The 24,829-nt window shown below is 43.6% G+C and overlaps 1 protein-coding gene across 2 annotated transcripts in view; it reads right to left on the reverse strand.

Annotated features, from left to right (window-relative positions):
• Window positions 3,488-24,829, reverse strand: part of HEATR3 (HEAT repeat containing 3) — a 52,612-nt gene continuing 31,270 nt past the window's right edge. For both annotated transcript variants that reach the window (XM_021094219.1, XM_021094220.1), the window contains 4 exons: window positions 22,018-22,106; window positions 13,217-13,360; window positions 11,261-11,437; window positions 3,488-6,199 (listed from right to left, as the gene is read on the reverse strand). In XM_021094219.1, coding sequence (XP_020949878.1) covers window positions 6,077-6,199; window positions 11,261-11,437; window positions 13,217-13,360; window positions 22,018-22,106 — 533 coding nt within the window. In that variant the 3' untranslated portion in view covers window positions 3,488-6,076. The remainder of the gene's footprint in view (window positions 6,200-11,260; window positions 11,438-13,216; window positions 13,361-22,017; window positions 22,107-24,829) is intronic.

A 24,829-nucleotide genomic window follows, 5' to 3' on the forward strand; every position in this document is an offset into this window, starting at 1 on the left:
ATCCGGCGTTGCCGTGAGCTGTGGTGTAGGTTGCAGACGCGGCTCGGATCCCGCATTGCTGTGGATCCCGCATTGCTGTGGCTCTGGCGTAGGCCGGTGGCTACAGCTCCAATTCGACCCCTAGCCTGGGAACCTCCATATGCCACGGGAGCGGCCCAAGAAATAGCTAAAAAGACCAAAAAAAAAGAAAAAGAAAAAGAAAAAAAGAAATACATTCTGCAAGGCTGTAGCTGCCATAGATAGCAATTTCTCTGATGGATCTGGGCAAATAAACTGAAAACCTTGTGGAAAGGATTCATCACTCTGGATGCCATCAAAAACACTCATGATTCATGGGAGGTCAAAATACATCTACAGGAGTTTGGAAGAAGTTGACTCCAACCTTCATGGCTGACTTGGAGAAGTTCAAAGCTTCCATGGAGGAAGTAACTGCAGATGTGATGGAAATAGCAAGAGAACTAGAATCAGAAGTGGAGCCGGAAGATGTGGCTGAACTGCTGCAATAAAGCTTTAATAGATGAGGAGTTGTTTCTTATGGATGAGCAAAAACTTTGATAAAGCAGCAGAGTCTGAAAGGATTAACTCCAATTTTGAAAGAAGGTCTGTGGGTAAAATGTTATCAAACAGCTTTGCATGCTACAAAGAAGTTACTCCTGAAAGGAAGAGGGATTCGGTTTCACTGGTGACTTAACAAATTGCCATAGTCACCCCAACCTTCAGCTACCATCCTGATCAATCAGTAGCCATCAAGATCAAAGCAAGACTCTCCACCAGCAAAAAAAAAAATTACAGCTCACTGAAGGCTCAGGTGATGGTTATCAGTTTTTAGGAACTTTTTTTTTTTTTGGTCTTTTTGCCTTTTCTAGGGCTGCTCCCGCGGCATATGGGGATTCCCAGGCTAGGGGTCTAATCGGAGCTGTAGCCGTCAGCCTGCACCACAGCCACAGCAATTCGGGATCCAAGCCACGTCTGCAACCTACACCACAGCTCACGGCAACGCCAGATCCTTAACCCACCAAGGAAGGCCAGGGATCGAACCACAACCTCATGGTTCCTAGTTGGATTCTGAGCCACGATGGGAACTCCAGGAATATTTTAAGTTTCATTGAAGTATAGTTGGTTTCCAAGGATGTGATCATTTCTGCTGTACAACAAAGTGATTCAGTTATACGTGTACACACATCAATTCTCCTTCAGATTCTTTTCCCATGTAGATGATCACAGAATATTGGGTAGAGTATACAGCAGCTCGGTTTTCAGCAATATTTTATTTTACTTATTTTTGCTTTTTTTTTAGCGCCCCACCCACAACAATATGGAGGTTCCCAGGCTAGGGATCTAATCAGAGCTACAGCTGCCGGCCTACACCATAGCCACAGCAACGCCAGATCCATGTCTGTGACCTACACCACAGCTCACGGCAACGCCGGATCCTTAACCCAGTGAGCGAGGCCGGGGATCGAACCTGCAACCTCATGGTTACTAGTTGGATTTGTTTCCACTGCGCCATGACAGGAACGACCTGCACATAATTTTTTTAAACATAACGCTATTGCACACTTAATAGACTACGGTGTAGTGTGAACATAACACTTACATGCACAGGGGAACCAAAACATTCGTGACTTGCTTTATGGTGGTGTTCACTTTAAGGCGGCTATTTGGAACTGAACCGCCCATATCTCTGAGGTCCACCTGTGCAATAAAGTATTAGTCTGTGCAATTTTAAAAGGGCAGGAGGCAGGCCTACAAGAGAACTTGCCGAACCGGACCGCTGAAGAGATAAGGACCTTTCCCTATCTTGATGACCCAAAGGTATTCTTTGAAAGACTAGATAAAAGCAAAAGATAAAACTGCAAATAAAGAAACCAAAGGACTAATATTTCAAAATTAAACCTATTTAAAAATAAAACGAGTTTCCAACTTCAAGACAAAACAAAGAATTAAAGCAGTGATTTTCTTTTCTTTCTTTCTTTTTTTTTTTTTTTGCTTTTTAAGGGCTGCACTCTCAGCATATGGAAGTTCCCGGGTTAGGGGTCGGAATCGGAGCTACAGCTGCCCGCCTACACCACAGCCACAGCAACGCAGGATCCGAGCTGCGTCTGCGACCTACACCACAGGTCACGGCAATGCCGGATCCTTAGCCCACTGAGCGAGGTCGGGGATCAAACCTGCATCCTCATGGTTCCTAGGCAGATTTTGTTTCCACTGCACCACAGCAGGAACTCCGATTTTTCTTTATTTGGGTAAATATGCCATGGCAGGCTAAATGCTTAAAAATATCTTCTAGGAGTTCCTGTCATGACTCAGTGGTTAATGAAGCCGACTAGTATCCATGAAGACATGGGTTCAATCCCCGGTCTCGCTCAGTGGGTTAAAGATCTGGCATTGCCGTGAGCTGTGGCGTAGGTCCCTGACGTGGCTCAGATCCTGCATTGCTTGTGGCTGTGATGTAGGCTGGCAGCTGCAGCTCCAATTCGACCCTTAGCTGGGGAACCTCCATATGCTACAGGTGCAGCCCTAAAAACACGACAAAAATTTAAAAAAATAAAAAATCTTCTATGTACAGCAGAAATGAACACAACATTTCACATCAATTCTACTTCAATAAAATAAATATATCTTCTAAAACACGGGCTCTCACATGAGAGACAATATACTTCAACCCTTAAAACAGTGTGTTTTGGGGGGATTTTTCTAGCTCATTTACAAATAAATGTCTTTTAAAGCAGACTGTTTTTTTCCTTTAGGAAAAAACTTATAGTTTCTATTTTACTGTGCCATGAAGAATATTCATATGTTTACTGAGCTATTATGTAAATAGTTAGAGCTGTAGCGTATACTTAAATCTTTTCCTATCTTTCTTGTTCCAGTAGCAAAATTAAATGGTAGCAATACAAACTATTAATGCCTCAGAGCCTAAAAAACTGGGGGGATGGCACATTTCCAAAATAATAACTCATGTTCTGTGGTTCCATAGGATCGTTCTGAATTCAGCAACTGCAACAAACTTGCTTAATAAAACAGAAACTCACTAATATTTATTTGTTCAACAAATACTTATCAAGTACGTACTATGTATTAGGACCTGCCCTAGGTAATTTGCATAATGATTACAGGTTGGAAAGTGAGGGGAAGATGACAAAACTGGAGATTTTCTTCTTGAAATTGAATACATGCCATAAATATATGAAGCAGAGAGGATTCTGAAACTTCTCTCCCTTGGAAGAGTTTTTCTCTCAAAAACACAATGAACCTTACACCTGCTAGAATGGCTATTTTCAAAGAGATAAGAGATAAGTGTTAATGAGGATGTGGAGAAAAGAGAACTCTTGTGCAGTTCTCGTGGGAAAGTAAACTGGGGTAGCTGCTATGAACATAGTACGGAGGTTCCTTGAAAAAATAAATAGACCCATCATACGATCCATCAATTCCACCTCTGGTTATAGGACTTAAGGAAACAAAATCATAGTCTCAAAAAGGTATCTGTACCTCACGTTTATTGCAGCATTATTCACAGTAGCCAAGACATGGAAACAACCTAAATCTCCAGTGACGTATGATGTATTACAGATAAAGAAGAGATAGCGTAGGAAGTACCCTGGTGGCTGAGTGGGTTAAAGATCTGGCATTGTCACTGCTGTGGCTTGGGTTGCTGATGGAGTGCTGGTTTCATCCCTGGTCCCGGGATCAATGTCCGCATGCCACAGGTGTGGCCAAAAGAAAACGAAAAAGAAAGAGATAGACAATGGAATATTCCTCAACCATAAAAAGAAGGACATCCTGCCACTTGTGACAACGTGCATAGACCCTGAGGGCATTATGCTAAGTGAAATAAATCAGAGAAAAACAAATAATGTATGATCTCACTTACGTGTGGAATCTATCACAAACAAACAAAAAGCCAAACTCATATATAGAACAGATGGTTAGTTGCCAGAGGCGGGGGTGGGGGAGGAGGGCAAGTGAAATGAGTGAGGGCTGTCCAAAGGGACAAACTTGCAATTATAAAATACATTATTGGACATGTGACAGCATGCTGACGACAGCTAGGAACACTGTATTGCATATTTGAAAGTTGCTGAGAGAGTAGATTCTAAGGGTTCTTATCACCAGGGAGAAAAAAGTAACTATATGAGGTAATGGATGTTAACTAAACTAAAGAGTTAAGAACTATACTGGGTATTGGCCTTTTTAACAGGTCAAATGAGATCAATGGTGGGGAAATTTTCAAATCTCCACCAACTCCTCATATTAGACAAACGGACAGGCAAGAGACTAGTCCTGGTCTGGGGCCCTCCCTCCCTCCGACACTGATAGGACCCAAAACGCCTTCCCTTTGCTCCACCTGTCACCCTGTTACTTCGAGGACATGGACAGGAATGCTGGAGTCTTGTTTTTATTTTTACTTTCTTTCTTTTTTGGCCAACCCACTGCAGATGGAGTTCCCGGGCCAGGGATCAGATTTGAGCCAAAGCTGTGACCTAGGCTGCAGCTAGAACAAAGCCAGATACTTGACCCACTGTGCCAGGCCAGGGGATCAAACCTAAGTCTCACCACTCCAAAGACGCCGCCAATCCCACTGAGCCACAGCGGAACTCCAAGTCTTATTTTTAATATCACGCATATATTCAAAGCAAGATCCATTAGCAAGGAGTTCCTGCCATGGCTCAGCGGTAACAAATCCGACTAGTATTCATGAGGACGAGAGTTCGATCCCTGGCCTCGCTTAGTGGGTTAAGGATATGGCGTTGCTGTGAGCTGTGGTGTAGGTCACAGACACGGCCTGGGTCCCGAGTGGCTGTGGCTGTGGTGTAGGCTGGCAGCTGCAGCTCCAATTCAACCCCTAGTCTAGGAACTTCTATACACAGCAGGTACGGCCCTACAAAAAAAAAAAAAAAAAAAAAAAAAAAAATCCATTAGCAAGCAAACACTCAGGAATAGGGTTCTCTGAATTTTAAAAAAGATTTTTCCAATACACAGAGCTTTCAAGTAAAAAGCTATTGAAAACCATTTTATTCTAATTCTGATTTCATATCAAATTAAATCATGAGTGATGTTACAAAGCAATAACTGATCAGACCGCTTGTATGGAGGATGACAAGGACCACGTCAGCTCATTAGTTAGCAGTGTAATCTGCAAACTAATGCAACACCAATAGTGGAACATTCCCCCTTTTTTTGTTTTTTGTTTTTTTGCTGCACCCGCAGCATATAGACGTTCCCAGGCCAGGAATCAAATCTGAGTCACAGCTTCGACCTATGCCGCAGCTGTGGCCATGCCGGATCCTTAACCCACTGCACCACAGTGGGTACTCTGGAACATTGCCCCCCTTCACAAAAGGTAGGCATCATTGATACACTTCATACCAAAATAAATTCATAAAGCTTGTCTTCATATTTCAGTTAAAAATTCAAAATGATACAGGCTTCAAAGAAGATCCAAGAAACGCTTTGGATTTTTCTTCTTTTGCAAAATTCAAGGCAAACATGATTGTTTGGAAGTGTCTTCACTGCTCACGCACAACCACCTGAGACTGTGTTTCTACTCTTCCCCACTTCAGGTTTCCACTGGTTAAAACATGCTGGAAAGGTTTTAGTGAGCACTAGAAATGCCACACAGATCCCGGAGCTTAAAAAAGAGTTGCTGACCAGTTTTAGAGTTTTTATGAACTTCAAATTAATGTACACAATACAAGCATTAAAAATAGAACTTTCAGGAGTTCCTGTTATGGCACGGCAGGTTAAGAACCCGACTAGTATTCAAGAAAACATGGGTTTGATTCCTGGCCTCATGCAGTGGGTTAAGGATCCAGCCTTGCTATGAGCTGTGGTGCAGGTCACAGATGTGGCTTGGATCCTGTGTTGCTGCAGCTGTGGTGGAGGCCAGCAGCCACAGTGCCAATTCAAACCCTAACCTGGGAACTTTCACGTGCCCCAGGTGAGGCCCTAAAAAAAGGAAGAGACCAAAAAAAAAAAAAAAAGTGACTTTCAGAAATGCACACACTGAAAGGAAACCCACTACAATTATTCATCCCTGAACACTTTGGGTTAAGGACTGGTCTCTTTCAGTGGTTCAAGTAGTCAGTCTTTTCTCAACAGTTTCTTGATAAGCAACAAATCTTCTCAAATTCATCTTCACGTTGTCAAGAACACAGAGCTGATCTGGACTGTATTTAGCTCTCCCTTCTTTCCGTATCTGCCAAAAAAGAAAAACAAACAAACAAAAAACACACAAAAAACAAACAAATATGGTCTATGTTACTAATTACTATAAGAAAACATTTAATTTGAGGAGTTCCTGTCATGGCGCAGTGGTTAACGAATCCGACTAGGAACCATGAGGTTGCGGGTTCGGCCCCTGACCTTGCTCAGTGGGTTAACGATCCGGCGTTGCCGTGAGCTGTGGTGTAGGTTGCAGATACAGCTCGGATCCCGCGTTGCTGTGGCTCTGGCATAGGCCGGTGGCTACGGCTCCGATTAGACCCCTAGCCTGGGAACCTCCATATGCTGTGGGAGCAGCCCAATAAATAGCAAAAAGACAAAAAAAAAAAAAAAAAAAAAAAAAAACATTTAATTTAATTTGAGGTGCGTTTATTTTCAGAATAACAGCTGCCAGAATTTGAAGAAACATTTCACTTCCAAGGTGATGGAACACAGTACCATAATAAAGGTAAATGAAGATTGTGCACCTTTTGTTTTTATTTTTGGCTGCACTTGCAGCATGCAGAAGTTCTTGGGCAAGAGATCAAACCCAAGCCACAGAAGTGACCTGAGCCACTACAGTGACAACACCAGATCCTTAAGCTGCTGAGCCACAATGGGAACTCCAGAAGCCTTGTTAAAAAGCAAGGGCTCACCTTGCACCAGTCAGAATGGCTACCATTAATAAGTCCACAAATAACAAATGCTGGAGAGGGTGTGGAGAAAAGGCAACCCTCCTACACTGTTAGTGGGAATGTAAATTGGTACAACCACTATGGAAAACAGTATGGAGGTACCTCAGAAAACTAAATATAGAACTACCATGTGATCCAGCAATTTCACTCTTGGGCATATATCCAGACAAAACTTCCCTTGAAAAAGACACATGCATCCCTGTGTTCACAACAGCCAAGACATGGAAACAACCTAAATATCCACCAACAGATGACACTGGATTGAATGGATTACGAAGATGTAGTTTATATACACAATGGAATACTACTCAGCCATAAAAAAGAACAAAATAATGCCATTTGCAGCAACATGGATGGAACTAGACTCTCATACTAAGTGAAGTCAGAAAGAGAAAAAAACCATATGACATCACTTATATCTGGAATCTAATATATGGCACAAATGAACCTTTCCATGGAAAAGAAAATCATGGACTTGGAGAACTGACTTTTGGTTGCCAAAAGGGAGGGGGAGAGAGTGGGATGGACTGTGAATCTGGGGTTAAAAGACGCAAACGATTGCCTTTGGAATGGATAAGCAATGAGTCCCTGCTGTATAGCACTGGGAACTATATCTAGTCACTTATGATGGAGCATGATAATGTGAGAAAAAGAATGTATATATGTATGTATGACTGAGTCACTGTGCTATACAGTAGAAAATTGACAGAACACTGTAAACCAGCTATAATGGGGAAAAAAAAAACATACCAAAAAAAAAAAAAAAAACCCAAAAAAACCCAAGCGAGGGCTCAAATCAACTATAATGGAAAAAATAAGAATCATTAAAAACAAAAACAAAAGCAAAAACAAAAAACATAAGGGCTCTGTGGGCCCATCCTGAGTTTCTGATTTTCAGGTTTGGAGATGGCTTGAGAATTTCCATTTGTAACAAGTTACCAGGTGACGACACTGGTGCTGCTGATACCAGGCATTTTTGAGAATGGCTCTAGGGAAGTTTTTTAGTAAAATGCACTGTACTATGTTTAAGAGCAATTTGGGGCTAAATATATATTGAACAGCCTTTAATGCAACTGTAGCTTCATTCACAAAGAAGTATGAAAGCCACATGCTGTCACTCTGGCGGACAAAGAAATTTCATCAGGGCTTTAGAGCTTTGAAATAAAAAAAAAAATCAATCAGAATAACGGACGTTCCAGAGTTTGGGGTTATGTTCCTGGTTCAGAGTTTACATAACTACTCTCTAAGCATTCGCTTCTGCAGAGCTTAATGACTCGGAACTGCATCTGCTTTCCCTACAGCTTCGGGAAAAGGGGCTATTTTCTCCTTACCACGCAGACTCCTTTTTCAGAAGTTTAAAGGGCCTGTGACCTTTAAGAACAATGTAGACACCCTTCGTGTACGGGTATGGAAATGTCCCTAGGAGACAGTGTTAATAAGGAAAAGCACATAAAGTGAAGGACTGTGAGTACATCATGGTACCTTTTGGATAATAAAGGAGGAAAATACTAATTACATTTGTCTTTGCTTAGAGAAACACCATTCAATCCGGTTACCTATGAGGTAAGGAACAGGTGCTTAAAAAATAAATACCAGGGGATGGAGACAGAGTGGGGGACATGGGATAAGGTGGCCAAACGGTACACACATGCAGTTACAGCTGACCCCTGAACAATGCAAGGGGTAGGGGCGTCAACTCCCCACCCTCTAGTCAAAAATCCAAGTATAGGGGAGTTTCCGTCGTGGCTCAGCAGTTAATGAATCCACGAGGACTCAGTTCAATCCCTGGCCTCACTCAGTGGGTTATGGATCCGGCATTGCTGTGAGCTGTGGTGTAGGTCGAAGATGCGGCTTAGATCTGGTGTAGGTGGGCAGTTCTAGCTCCCATTCAATCCCTAGCCTGGGAACCTCTATATGCTGTGGGTGTGGCCCTAAAAGTGGAAGAAAAAAAAAAAATCCAAGTATAAGCTTACTACTGGCCACAGATTCTACCAACTGTGGATCATGCAGTACTGTAGTATGCACCATTGAAGAAAATCCACATAGTTAAACGGATCTGGACAGTTCAAACCCATGTTGCTCAAGGATCAACCATATAAAAGAAATGGGTCCTGGGGATATAATGTATCACAAGGTGGCTGTAGCTAATAACACTGTGTTATATATTTGAAAGTTATTAAGAGAGTAGGTCTTAAAAGTTTCCATTACAAAAAAAAAAAAAAATTTGTAACTAAGCTCATTGCTGTAATCATTTTGCAATATATACATGTATCAAACCATTATGTTGTACACCTAAAACTAACACGATGTTATACATCAATTAAATATGAAACAAAACCAAACTGCAAAACCCCAGTCAAACAAAACTACAGCCTTAAACAATCATAAACAATCATAAACTGGTCAATTTTTCCCCCTGAAGACTAAAGTCACCTGGTGGTGAAGCTTAAGTCAGTAAATGTGTGTCAGACACTATCGCTTCATTTTTTAGCTTTTTTTTTTTCCTTTGCTTTTTCCACAATTTCCTTTAAGTTCTTTGGCTGTTATTTCTAATTACTGAAGAATTTCACATTTGGGTCCAATGGCTTTTTTTAAAATACATTCTATTTTCCATCATGTTCTATCCCAGGAGACTGGATAGAGTTCCCTGTGCCGTACAGTGGGACCTCATTGCTTATCGATTCTAAATGTAATAGTGTGTATTTAGTAACCCCAAACTCCCCATCCGTCCCATTCCCTCCTCCCTCCCCCTTGGAACCAAAAATCTGTTGTGTGAGTCAGTTTCTGTTCTGTAGATAGGTCCATATTTTCGATTCCACATATAAGTATCACTACATTTTTTTTTCTTTCTTATTTTTAGGGCCATCCCTGCAGCATATGGAAGTTCCTGGGCTAGGGGTTGAATCAGAGCTGCAGCCGCTGGCCATGGCCACAGCCACAGCCACAGAAATGGGGGGATCCAAGCCAGGTGTGTGACCTACACCACAGCTCACGGCAATACCGGAAACTTAACCCACTGAGTGAAGTCAAGGATCAAACCCTCGTCCTCATGGATGCTAGTCAAGTACGTTACCGCTGAGCCATGAAGGGAACTCCCTCACTACATTTTTAAATCTAAGATGCTAAACCATTAAAATGTTAAAAAAAAATGGGAGTTGTTCAGTGAGTTGAGGATCTGGCATTGCCGTGAGCTGTGGTGTAGGTCACAGATGTGACGTGGATCCCGAATTGCTGTGGCTATGGGTGTGGCATAGGCTGGTGGCTACAGCTCTGATTCAACCCCTAGCCTGGGAACCTCCATATGCAGTGGGTGCAGCCCTAAAAAGACCAAAAAAAAGAAAAGAATTAAATTCTGCTTTAGAAGCTTGTTAGAGAAAAGAAATACGTACTGGAAAACGACACCAGAAAAAGCTAATCTTTCATTAATGCCTCTCTTCCCTTGATAAAGATTTAAAAGCAAAGGTTAAATCTATAATGTAAAAGCCAAAAATACAATTTGTTTTTTTTTAAGGGCCACACTCGAGGCATACGGACGTTCCCAGGCTAGGGGTTGAAACGGAGCTATAGCTGCTGGCCGATGCCACAGCCACAGCAATGCCACAGCCAATCTGTGCCTGCGACCCATATACCACAGCTGACAGCAACGCTGGATCCTTAACCCACTGAGCGAGGCCAGGGATGGAACCTGCTTCCTCCTGGATGCTAGTCAGGTTTGGTTCCTCTGAGCCACCAAGGGAACGCCCAGAAATATTTTTATTTCTTAAAATGAAATGGAGATTTAGATAAGAGGAGAATGGTGAATGTGTGGACATGGGATGCAAGGCTAGGTTTTTCAATTTTCTGGTTGCTTTCTCCCAACGGCCAAAACAGATTTTCAAAATTATTTTTTTGATTCAAAGTCAGCTTTGATGCTTCTGATGAAACCAGCCATCCACCCATCAATCAACAAAAAAAGAGCAAATGAAAGTAGCTCCCATTCTCTATTACAGACCGACCTGGAGCCTGCCCTTCTTTCAGAGCACCAAAGAGAAATCTTCCTAACAATGAAATCGGTATATAAAGCTTTACATGATATAAAATAAATTGAACGTGACTATGAAAGTGCTTTGCAGGTTGGGCTGTAGCGCTTACACGCAGCATGACTAAACCACCGCAGAAAGGGGAACCTGTCGACACCGTTTTGGCTCAAGTCACAGTGATTCGACAGAAAGGACGACGGAGCGCTGACTCAGCCCACAGGCACGGACCCGGAACGGAGGCTGGAGTGTGATTGGAATCACTGGGGTTGCACGGAGGGAAGCACACACACCCTCCTCCCACAGAAGGCTGAGGCTCAGCCTTTCTCCACAAAACCTACCCACCTTCATTTTGAAGACCGGCTGGAAGTCTTTCAGAGCAGCTAACAATCTAATTTGAACGGAGGCCCTTTCAGCTTCTTTACCATCTGCAAAGACATCGAAGAGGGCATCCAAAGCCTCTCCTGCTACGACGAGGGAGGGATCCTTGGTGGCAACCTCCAGCAGAAAGCACCCGATGGTCTGGAGACAACAAAACAGAGGTACTGTCCGACATTCCAAGTCAGCATCCGAGAAATAAGTACTAGCTCCAAATGTGGCAACAACTCAGGCATAGTGTTTTATATAAAACTGCTAGGGAAAAATTCAAACTTTTAAAAGACGCAAGACTTAACACATATTTATAAAAATACCGAGTATAAGCAAGATGAAATTAAAATCTTAGAGTTCATATTCCGACATAAAATGAATTAAGATCCATAAATGATATATGAGAGACTGATATTGGAAATGATTAAAATTTCCCTCTGTCTCCATCAAAAAGGCTTTTCTTTTCTTTCTTTCTTCTTTTACTTTTTAGAGCTGCACCTGTGGCATATGGGGTCAAACTGGAGCTGCAGCTACTGGCCTACACCATGGCTCACCACAATGCCAGATCCTTAACCCACTGAGTGAGGCCAGGATCGAACCCATATCCTCATGGACACTAGTCAGGTGTTTAACCCGATGAGCCACAACAGGAACTCCCAAGATGTGTATTTTCACCATAGATTCTTTCCTAATTTCCTATATGTTTTGCTATGTGTATGCATCATTTTTTCAAAATAAATTTCTTAAAAACATCAGTCACATTGTTATCTTCTTAGCAAGAAGTACCTTAATCAGTTTATTATCCATTAATCAGTAATCCACACTTGAGCAATTATTATTAGCACAATGAAGGGTAATTTTACTCTTACTGTCCTGTGAGTTGCTCTGCTGCATCCCTAGCAGAGGCATTTCTGAGCAACTGTGCTGAGCTGAAGCGCTGGAAGCAAACATGCTGAGTGAGTTCCTAGTGTGTTGGCATCACCAGAGTTGCTGCTTACAGTTTACGGGGTGGTCTTAGGACCAACTGTCTGGTGCTATGCAGAATGCATTTCAGCCTGGGGTGCCGAGAAAACTGGCTGGACTGTTCCTTCATCAGTAGGAGAGTATAACAGACACACAGTTTACACCACAGCAAAGGCAGAGGCATCATTTTTTTTTTTTTCTTTCTTCAGGCTAGGGGTCAAATTGGGGCTACAGCTGCAGGCCTATGCCACAGCCACAGTAATGAGGGATCTGAGCTGCTTCTGCGACCTACACCACAGCTCATGGCAATGCTGGATTACTGATCCACCAAGCAAAGCCAGGAATCAAGTCCGCCACCTCATGGTCACTAGTTGGATTCGTTTCCACTGTGCCACAATAGGAACTTCGAGGCAGAGGCATCTTTAACAATTCTGAACCTTGATCTCTAACTGAAGATCAATTTATTTTTGAAAAAGTATCTCCAGGGAGTTCCTGCTGTGGCTCAGTGGTAAGGCACCTGACTGGTATCCATGACGATTTGGGTTCAATCCCCGGCCTTGTTCAGTGGGTTAAGGATTCAGCATTGGGGTGAGTTGCAGTGTAGGTCGCAGACGCAGCCTGGATCCAGCATTACTGTGGCGGTGGCGTAGGCTAGAATGGACCCTTAGCAGGGGAACTTCCATATGCTGTGGGCCTAGCCCTTAAAAAAAAAAAAAAAAAAAAGTATCTCCAGGATAAAGTTAAATGGCAAAATTCCACTTGACTTTTCAAACAATTATCTGACCCATGGAGTTAGATCAAGCCAAAGGGAAAACTTTAATAACATGCCTGAGTAAGCACATTCTGATATGATTTCTTCTCATAAAGTCCACAGAGGTTTTTAAAAATCCCAGACCTGGATTTTTATATAGTTACCCTACTCCCATTTCTAGTGATTTAACAGTTCGGGGTAGACGCATGTTGTCTTACCTTCAGAGTGTCCAGTGTGCCATCTTCTTTGGCGAGGACGCTGCCGGTGATTCCCAAAATACTGACCATGTTTACTCGAACCCCGACATTGCTGCTCTGGATGCCCGCGGTGCAGAGCGTCATCAGCTGGTCAGGAGTCATGCACTGTTGGAAGAGAAGCGGGGTGGTATCGAGAGTGTGAGGCTCAACCAATTCCAAGAGCATGTGCTCAGGACTGACCGGAGTCCCTTTACAGGCAAATCTACCAGTGACACAAACACTCAGAGAAGTTCTAATCACTCCCCAGCACAGCTGGAAATTCTGAACTCGGACGAGGGCCTTGACATGAGGTGTCGTGTCATCACCACATTATCCATTACAGCAGTTAAGCCTGTAAGAAGGCCTTCGGTTCCTAGTCATCTTACTGAAAACTTTCATTCAGAGGCACACATAACAAGGAGATTCTAATTTCTTTCTTTCTTTCTCTTTTGCTTTTTAGGGCCACACCTGCAGCATAGGGAAGTTCCCAGGTTAGGGGCTGAATTGAAGCCACAGCTGCCGGCCACGGCCACAGCCACAGCCACTTGGGATCTGAGCCACATCTGCGACCTACACCACAGCTCACAGAAACACCAAATCCTTAACCCACTGAGCGAGGCCAGGGATCGAACCCGCACCCTCATGGATACTAGCCAGGTTCCTAATCCTCTGCAACACAACTGGAACTCCCTCTGATTTCTTTAATAACACTGACCATAAAAAATACTTTAAGAATGTACAAAGAACCATGCAGCGTGAATAAAAATGGGCTGACTCCATTATAAGAACTTACTCTGAAATGTGTGTGTTATGGTAAATGACTGAAGACTGTAAAACCCATTAAAGTTGAGAGGGCTTCCACCGTGGGGCGACAATTTTCATTTCAAGCTGATGTGAACACACAACGTAGATGCAGGTATCATGAGAGAGTGTGGATGTCACTTTTCATTTCATAGAAATTGAGGGTCAAAAGTTGTGTTCTTGAAAAACATTCTCAAGTGTACAAAGAAAAAAAAAATGAAAGTAAAGAGTATATATACATCAGAGGTCAAGAGCATAGACTCTATTTAACAGTAAGACGCCAGAGACTTCCTGTTAAACCTACAGCAGGACCAAGTCTGGGCAGCACTGCTGCAGAGGTGCAGCCGTGGGATGACTCAGGGAGGGAGGAAGACAAGCCTCAGGAGGAAAGGAAGCCTAAGAATTACAAAGCCAGGTTCCTGCGGAGAGCATCCGTGTGCATTCTGAAATCACCTAGAATCATGACAGACTGGTGAAGAGTAATGGAGCTGGACAGCAGGAATCTTCAAGGAATGAGAGGCGCCCCTGGGAATGGTGAGTGACTACCACCAAGCAAGGGTGTGGCTGGTGTTTGTCTGGTTACACGTTACTCAAAACTGGAGGGTTTTAGGGGAGTTCCAGTTGTGGCTCAACCCGACTAGTGTCCATGGGGATGTGGGTTTGATCCCTGGCCTCACTCAGTGGGTTAAGGATCTGGCATAGCCACAAGCTGCAGTGTAGGTCACAGACGAGGCTCGGATCCTGCGTTGCTGTAGCTTCAGTGTAGGCTGGCAGCTACAGCTCCAATTCGTCCCCTAGCCTTGGGACTTTCATATGCTGTAGGTGTAAAAAGAAAAAAACAAAAACAAAAAACTGGAGGATTTTAGAAAGGAAGGAGTGAGGACGGTTTAGACCTGTGGTTCTCAAACTTCAGTGAGCACAACAATCACGTGGAGAGCCTGTTAAAATGCAGACATCGCTGGGCCCCTCCCCAGAGTTTCTGCTTCAAGGACCACAGGCAAAGTCCTAGGATTTGTACTTTTATACAAAAGAGGGAAAAGACCATTGACCCGATATGGCAAAAGATAGGAAAAGTGAAAGAAACAGAAATGCAAAGACCCTTAAGACACATGAAAAGATATGGAATTCCTGATAATAAGGGGCATGCACACTAAAAGTGAGATATAATTTCTCACCCATTCAATCAGTAACAATCCAACATTCTAACAAGACAGTCATCTTTTTCTTTCTTTTTTTTTTTTTTTTTTTTTTTTGGCTTTTTAGGGCTGCACCCACAGTGCATGGAAGTTCCCAGGCTAGGGGTTGAAAATTCGGAGCTACAGATGCTGGTCTACACCACAGCCACAGCCACACAGAATCCAAGCCTCGACTGTGACCTACAGCACAGCTCATGGCAACACCAGATCCTTAACCCACTGAGTGAGGCCAGGGATCAAACTGGCATCTTCATGGATCCTAGCTGGGTTCATTAACTGCTGAGCCACAAAGGGAACTCCCTGACAACATGCTCTTCCGATGAGGCTTCGGCAGAACAGACATCCTCAAACACTGCAGGTGGAGATTCAAAGTGGCTCAGACTCAAAGGAGGGGGCGAGAGCAATACCTAGCAAAGCTGTGAATCCACCTGTTCACTGAGCCGGCAAGCCCACTTTCAGGAATTGGTCCCAAGGATGCAATGGCAAAAATGCGAAAGAACTTCTGGAAAAACGCTATTCACTGCAGTTCTATTTGTTACAGCAAAAAGCTGGAAACAGCTAGGATATCCATCAAAGCAGACAGGTTGAATAAATATAGACTATGTACTCAATGGAGGGATATGAAGCTGTAAAAAGAAATGAGAAGCATGTTTATATACTATGATGATTAATAAGGGAGAAAAGCAAAGTGCACAAGCACTACTTTTAAGGAAAGGAGTGAAATACAAACACACAGATATTTTGCCTAGATTTTCAAAAAAGACAACTGAATGATAAAGAAAAAATCAAAAAGGAGGATTACCAATGGCACAGAGGAAAGAATAGGGGCAAAGGGACAGACACTAGATCTTCCCCTCTCCATATATATATACATGTGTAAAATTGTTTTTGGGAGTTCCCGTCGTGGCGCGGTGGTTAACGAATCCGACTAGGAACCATGAGGTTGCGGGTTCGGTCCCTGCCCTTGCTCAGTGGGTTAACGATCCGGCGTTGCCGTGAGCTGTGGTGTAGGTTGCAGAGGCGGCTCGGATCCCGCGTTGCTGTGGCTCTGGCATAGGCCGGTGGCTACAGCTCCGATTCAACCCCTAGCCTGGGAACCTCCATATGCCGCGGGAGCGGCCCAAGAAATAGCAACAACAACAACAGCAACAACAACAACAAAAAATTGTACTATAAAAAAATAAAAATAAATAAATAACATTGTTTTTGTAAAATATACATAAAACCTACCATTTTAACCTTTTTTTTTTTTTCTTTTTTGGCAGACCTGTGGCATATGGAGCTCCCAGGCTAGGTATCAGAGCCAAGCCGCAGTTGCAACCTACACTGCAGCTTCATCTATGCCAGCACCTTTAACCCACTGGGCCAGGCCAGGGATTGAATCTGTTTTGCTATAACAAATAGAACTGCTGATCCCTTTTTGTGCCACAGTTTTAAAAAAATTCCCCTTTTTTTTTTGCTTTTTGTCTTTTTAGGGCTGCACCTGTAGCATACGAAGGTTCCCAGGGGAGGGGTCCAACTGGAGCCATAGCTGCCAGCCTATACCACGACCACTGCCACACCAGATCCAAGCCGCTTCTGCAATATACACCACAGCTCACAGCAACACTGGATCCTTAACCCACTGAGCGAGGCCAGGGATCGAACCCAAAACCTCATGGTTCCTAGTCGGATTCGTTTCTGCTGCACCACGATGGGAACTCCAAAAACTCCATTTTTTAACCATTTTTAAAGTACAGTTCAAAAAAATAAAATACAAGAAAAAAATAGTTCAGTGGCAGTAAGTACATCCCCACTGTTGCACAACCAATATTACCAGCATCCATCTCCAGAACTTTTTCATCACCCCATACTGTACCCATTAAACACTGTCTCCCTACTCCCCCCTTACCCCAGTGTGGTAGGCACTGTTGTCCTTCTGTGCCTATGAATTTAACTAGTCTAGGTCCCTCATAAGAGGATACAGGCAGTATTCTCCTTTTGTATCTCGTTATTTCACTTAGCATAATGTCTTCAAGGTTCATCTATGTAGTAGTATGTATCGGAATTTCAATCCTCTTTAAAGCTGTAAAATATTCCACTGTATATACTAGACTTTTCTCTGAATATATCTGGTTTCAGTTTTAATTCTGAAACTGTGTAAATATTTCATATAATTAAAAACTAAAAATTAAAGCAAGCAAACAAACAAAAAAAACCTAAAAAAAGTCGAAACATCTGAAGCTAACATTTTAACAAGCCACAAAGAGAATTTTTTTCAAGCCACTTTAAAACAATAATTTGTACAGTCTTAGATTTTTTTCCCTAAGGACAAGAAGAATCACAAAGAAATCTTAAACTGCCTTCTGCAGTACTGGTGTTAATCGCTGCATTATTTTGAAACGATTAACTATATTCTGTAGGACAGGAGTTCCTGCTGTGGTGGAATGGGAAGAGCAGTGTCTCTGGAGGGCTGTGATGCAGGTTCGATCCTCGGCCAAGCAGAGTGGGTTAAGGATCTGCTGCAGTGTAGGTGGCAACTGAGGCTTGGATCTGATCCCTGGCCAAAAAAGGAAAAGAAAAAAACCGCAAACAAAAACAAAACAAAAATACATATTCCAGGGCGCTTCCACTGTGGCTCAGCGGAAATGAATCTGACTAGTACCCATGAGAACTCAGGTTTGGATCTCTGGCCTTGCTTAGTGAGTTAAGGATCCAGTATTGCCATGAGCTGTGGTGTATGTCACAGACGTGGGTTGGATCCCATGTTGCTGTGGCTATAGTGTAGGCCAGTGGCTATATCTCCAATTCCACCCCTAGCCTGGGAACATATGCCATGGGTACAGCCTTAAAAAAAAAAAAAAAAAAGAAAAAAGAAAAAAAAATATCTACATGTCCTGTAGGACAAAGTAAATAATAATGAGTTTTATCATGGTACTTTTTAAAAAACTTTAGTCATTTTTAGAGACTGTTACGATATTAACTCACTGTTCTAAAAAAAGAGTGGGGTGGGAGAAGGGGGAGAATCATACCCTACCTTTTGTTTTGTTTTGTTTTGTTTGTCTTTCTAGGGCCACACACGTGGCCTATGGCGGTTGCCAGGCTAGGGGTCCAATAGGAGCTACAGCTGCCAGCCTACACCAGAGCCACAGCAACACGGGATCCGAGCCACGTCTGCGACCTACACCACAGTTCACGGCAATGCCGGATCCTTAACCCACTGAGCGAGACCAGGAATCAAACCCAAGTCCCCATGGTTCCTTAGTCAGATTAGTTTCTGTTGTGCAACAGGGGAACTGCCATACCCTACCGTTTTTGGTATGAAGTTTATTTCACAGTTACTAAATAACTGATGAAAAAGGAAGTTCTTATTTATAGAAGAATCATAGCTAAAAAATATAAAAGGAATGACACAATAAGGATATCTTCACTTGCAAACCGCAAATGAAAGAAGGCAAAAATAACTGATTGCTACAAGTGAATCCATTGAATAATCTTTTTTTTTTTTTTTTTTTTTTTTGTCTTTTTGTCTTTTTGCCATTTCTTGGGCCGCTCCTGCGGCATATGGAGGTTCCCGGGCTAGGGGTCGAATCGGAGCTGTAGTTGCCAGCCTATGCCAGAGCCACAGTAACACAGGATCTGAGCCGCATCTGTGACCTACACCACAGCTCACGGCAACGCCGGAACCTTGACCCACTGAGCAAGGTCAGGGATCGAACCCGCAACCTCATGGTTCCTAGTCGGATTCGTTAACCACTGCGCCACGACGGGAACTCCTCATTGAATAATCTTAACCTCACTCCCTAAACAACAATATAGGACTTGTGACAGGAAAGCAGAAAAGGAGCTCCCACTGTGGCACAGTGGGTTAAGATCTGTCTGGTGTTGCTGCAGCTGAGGCATACGTCACAGCTGTGGTTCAGATTGGATCCCTAATTAGAAAACTTCCTTATGCAATGGGTGCAGCCAAAAAAAAAAAGAAAACGTAGAAAATATATACAGCATCATGAATTATTTCTGTGAAAAAAACAAAACAACATCTCAACCTGAATCTAAAGCTCTAAGAGTTCCCGTTGTGGCTCAGTGGTTAATGAACCCAACTCGCATCCATGAGGACTCGGGTTCGATTCCTGGCCTCCATCAGTGGGTTAAGGATCCAGCATTGCCATGAGCTGTGGTGTAGGTTGCAGACGCGTCTTGGATCTGGCTTTGCTGTGGCTGTGGCGTAGGCCGGGGGCTACAGCTCTGACTGGATCCTTAGACTAGGAACCTCCATATGCCACGGGTGCGGTGCTAGAAAGACACAAAGACCAAAAAAAAAAAAAAAAATACCAAAAAAAAAAAAACACCCACAAATAAAGCTCTAGACCTAGATCACAATTTATAGGAAATGGGGGAGACAGAGGGACATATTAAACAATAGCACTGTTTAGTCAACCAAATCTGAGAAGGGGGGAAATTCTTAGGGACAAACGACAGCTTTTTCAATGAATAAATAGTATGGGGAAAGGGAAATGTTTCAGCTTCAGAGATTTAAGAATCTGTCGGCATACTAAAAACTACTGAACTATATACTTTAAATGGCTGAACTGTATGATACGTGAATTAAATATCATTAAACCATTTTTTAAAATATTTAAGGAGTTCCCATTGTGGCTCAGTGCTAACAAAACTGACCAGTATCCATAAGGACATGGGTTTGATCCCTGGCCTCACGCAGGGGGTCAAGGATCTGGCATTTACTGTGGTACAATGGCAGCTACAGCTCTGATTCAACCCCTAGCCTGGGCACTTCCATATGCTGCAGGTGTGGCCCTTAAAAAAAAAAAAAATTAAGAAACCAAAATATCAACCAATAATATGTAGACCCTGTTTAGATGCTGATTGCAACAAACCAGTTGGAAAAAAAAAAAAAAAACACCTTTTTTTTTAACCAATCTGGGAAAACTGAACTCAGACTGCAGGTCAAACAAAAATTTTAAAATGTCTGGGGGACAGTTTTTTAAGGCATTAACCCACTGTGTCCCCCTTTGCCTGGCAAAGCAATGAAGCTATTCTTTTTCCTTCACACACACTAACAATTTTTAAATTTTTTAAAATGTCTGTTAATTTGGGGGTTCAAGACAATGATATGGTGGTTAGATTTTCTTTTCTTTTTAAGGCAGCACCTGTGTCATATGCAAGTTCCCAGGCCAGGGGTCAAATCAAAGCAGCAGCTGAGGCCTACACCGCAGCTATAGCAATGCCAGATCAGAGCCACATCTGCAACCTGTGCCTCTGCTTGTGGCAACACGGGATCCTTAACCTTCTGAGAGAGGCTAGGGATCGAACCCCCAACCTCATAGACACTATGCCAAGTTCTTTTTTGTTTTTTTTTTGTCTTCTTGCCTCTTCTAGGGCCGCTCCCTTGGCATATGGAGGTTCCCAGGCTAGGAGTCTAATTGGAGCTCTAGCCCCCGGCCTACGCCAGAGCCACTGCAACACGGGATCTGAGCCACGTCTGCAACCTACACCACAGCTCATGGCAACGCCAGATCGTTAACCCACTGAGCAAGGGCAGGGACCGAACCCGCAACCTCACGGCTCCCAGTCAGATTCGTTAACCACTGCGCCACGACGGGAACTCCACTATGTCAGGTTCTTAACCGGCTGAGTCACAACAGGAACTCCATATTTGTCTCATTTATTTATTTTTCCTTTTCGCCTGCCCCATGACATATGGAGTCCTGGGCTAGGGATCAGATCCAAGCCGCAGTTGTTACCTAAGCTGCAGCTCTGGGAACGCTGGATCCTTAACCCACTGTACCAGGCCAGGTATCAAACCTGCAACCCAGTGTTCCAGAGACACCACCGATTCCATTGCATCACAGCAGGAACTGTGTTAGGTTTTTTTTTTAAAGTTCATTTTCGGAGTTCCCATCGTGGCTCAGTGGTTAACGAACCTGATTAGGAACCATGAAGTTTCGGGTTCAATCCCTGGCCTTGCTCAGTGGGTTAAGGATCCGGCGTTGCTATGGCTGTGGTGTAGGCCAACAGCTACAGTTCCGATTGGATCCCTAGCCTGGGAACCTCCATATGCCGCGGGAGCGGCCCTAAAAAGCAAAAAAGAAAAGACGAGACATTGACAACTTGCTGACACTGGGTGATAATGCATGCAGGTTACTGTACTATTATCTTGGATTTTAGGAATGCCTAAAGTTTTCCTTTTTAAGTAAAAAATAAAAGTGATACGTCACCTATCACAGAGATGCACACAGATCTCGTGGAGGGTCTGGAGAACATGCTTGAAAATTTTTATAATAAAATGTTTTGTTTTCTACAATAAAATATTTTAAAAAAAAATGAGTTCCTGTCATGATTCAGTGGAAACGAATCTGATTAGCATCCATGAGGATGAAGGTTCGAGCCATGGCCCTCGCTCAATGGGTTAAGGATCTGACGTTGCTATGGCTGCGGTATAAGCCAGCAGCTACAGCTCCTATTTGGCCCCTAGCCTGGGAACCTCCATATGCTGCAGGTGCAGTGCTAAAAATACACACACAAAATAAATAAATAAATAAATGACTTTCAGAGAAAATACCTAAAACACATTCTACCAGGGAGGGAAAAAATGTATGTTTTGGTGGTGGTGGAAGGGTGAAGGAAAAGATTTTACTTTTTATATTTTAAGTAATTCTTTTTTCACTTTACAAGGATCATGCATTACTCTTTTAATGGAAATGAATACTTGAAGATAATTAAGTAGCACATTTTGCCTGCATAATACAGAATCTTTACTAATTTCACAAAAAAATTTAAAACCATTACCTGAGGAATGTTCTGGGAGGCCATTGTTTGCAAAAGGGCCCTCAAGGCACTACTTATGGCTTCTAAGAAGTCAACATGCTTAGCAAAATCTGAAACACAAAAGTGAAATATACATGTCTTTCTCTAAGAATATTTTGTAGAAAAAGAATCAAAACAGAGCATGTTAAACTTTATTACATGCTACAAGAAGAAAAAAAAAACACTGGATATTTAAGCCCAAACGTCATTAACAGCCTCCTGCGAGCTGTACTCTCAAGTTTGAAAGATGAACCACAAATGAAGTCATCTCGATACTCCATGACATCCAGATGCTGGATTTCCATGTACCTCACACTCGAGCTGGCCTCTGAGACTGAGGTCAGCTTTATGGATTGCCATCACAATGCTGGGCAATATAGGCAGAGAGTCATCTCTCAAATCGGATCTCCTTGCCAACCCAAACCCACTGCCTGGCCAGGAAGCGTTGCTTGTGCATGGTGGGGCCACTGTCCCTCTCTGGTTTTCAAGGGCTCCCACGGTTTTCCCTGACCCACCTGCCCTTTCCCACTCTGCTCATTTCTACTCTTTTCTCATTGTCCCTTCTTCCTGTGCAGGACAGACAGAACAACAGCTATAAACAATTATGCTAGGAGTTCCCGTCGTGGCACAGTGGTTAACGAATCTGACTAGGAACCATGAAGTTGCGGGTTCTATCCTTGGCCTTGCTCAGTGGGTTAAGGATCCAGTGTTGCCGTGAGCTGTGGTGTAGGTTGCAGACGCGGCTCAGATCCCGAGTTGCTGTGGCTCTGGCGTAGGCCGGCAGCTACAGCTCTGATTAGACCCCTCGCCTGGGAACCTTCACAAGCCACAGGAGCGGCCCTAGAAAAGGCAAACAAACAAACAAAAAAACCAATTATGCAAACACAGTCATACCACAGCGTAAGGGCCATCCAGGGGACCCGCCCCTAAACCCCTTGGGTAGGAGGGGAAAGTGACTGACGTCGTGTGATAGATTATTTTTTTCCAAAAATAGCCATGACAGCATTTCCAGTTCTGCATGATCCTGCAGAACCCTGCCACTTCCCATAAAGAAGTGGCGGCTGTGTCCTCTCCCTGTGAACCCGAGTGGGACTTTGTGGCTTCTTCAACCAAGAGAACATGTGAAAGTGACAGGCTGGGTGGGAAAAGGCATGACCTCTACCTGACTCACATGTGTCTGCTCACTTCTCTCTCTCAATTCTGGCCCTTGGAACCGAGTTATGGAAGCCCAGGTCACAGGGAGAGGTCACTTGGGGGGGATGTTCCAGCTGACAGCTCCCAGAACAACACTCAGCCATGTGAGTGCACAGACCTCAGGTGATCCTGGCTCTCTGTTTTCCAGCAGAGGCCCTAGGTTAGGGTTTACTCAAAGTCAGCATTGTGGACATTTTGGGCAGATAATTCTTGGCTGTTCATGTGGGGTCCTCTGTGCACTAGGGTATTTTATTTTATTTGCTTTTTAGGGCCTCGCCTGCAGCATATGGAGGTTCCCAGGCTATGGGTCCAATCGGAGCTACAGCTGCTGGCCACGGCCACAGCAACATCATCTGAGCTGCGTCTATGACCTACACACCACAGCTTACAGCAATGCTGGATCCTTAACCCACTGAGTGAGGCCAGGGATCGAACCCACAACCTCATGGTTCCTAGTCGGATTTCCGCTGCGCCACGATGGGAATTCCTGTGCACTAGGATATTTAACAGCACGTCTGGCATCTCCTCTCTAGATACCAGCAGTAATCCCCAACGAAAAACACCTCCAGACATTGACAAAAGGCCTCTCGGGCAAAACTGCTGCTAGTTGAGAACTAGTAGCCTAGACAGTGTAAAGTAGACAAACCACCTCCACTGGCCCTGCTAAATCCCTGACCCGTAGAAATCCTTAGAAATAACACATGATTACGGCTGCTTTCAGCCACAAAGTTTTGGGGTGATTTTGTTATGCATCAAGAGACACCTTGGCTTTCTCCCCCATGCCCATGACGTTTCTAAGAATTCTGGGCTGCCTACATGACAGCGAGGCAGCTTCTGCAGATCGGGACAAGGCCTGTTATATTTTTCGGCTCTCTCATTTGCAGACATATGTTATGCACAGAGGTAGGGAATTCCTGTCAGTCTCACAGAACAGACACCAGGATACTTTAGAATCAGACAGACCTGGGACAGAATCCAGCCTGTGATATTAATGTGACCTTTCACTTTGGACTCAGCTCAAGCGTTACCTCCTCAGAAGGGCCTTTCCACACTAACTAATGCAACACCTCAGACCATTCAGCTTTTATTTTTTCCCTTCCTGGCCAAAATGACATTGTCTTTATTTATACGAGAACGCAAGTACCATTGGCACAATGGCCTTGCCTATCTTGTTCATGCCTATATCCCTTGGACAGTGCGTGGCATAAAGTAAGTGTTCAATGAATAGGGGTTAGGGATTCCTGTTGTGGCTCAGTGGGTTATGAACCTGACTAGTATCCACGAGGATGTGGGTTTGATCCTTGGCCTCAGTGAGTTAAGGATCCGGTGTTGCCACAGGCTGTGGTGTAGGTCGCAGACTCGGCTCGTATCCCACATGGTTATTATGGCTGTGTAGGCTGGCAGCTATAGCTCCGATTTGTCCCCTAGCCTGAGAACGTCAATATGCCGCAGATGTGGCCCTAAAAAGCTAAACAAACAAACTCACTATATCCCAGGTTGGGTGCTACTACCAAACTAACTGTAATGACAGAGATTGCTGCTTCTCAAAATCTAGAGAAATGGGATCCTAAATGATTTTAGAATCCATGTAATGGAGCAA

Source organism: Sus scrofa, chromosome 6, assembly GCF_000003025.6.
Source record: "Sus scrofa isolate TJ Tabasco breed Duroc chromosome 6, Sscrofa11.1, whole genome shotgun sequence".
Lineage (NCBI taxonomy): Eukaryota > Metazoa > Chordata > Mammalia > Artiodactyla > Suidae > Sus > Sus scrofa.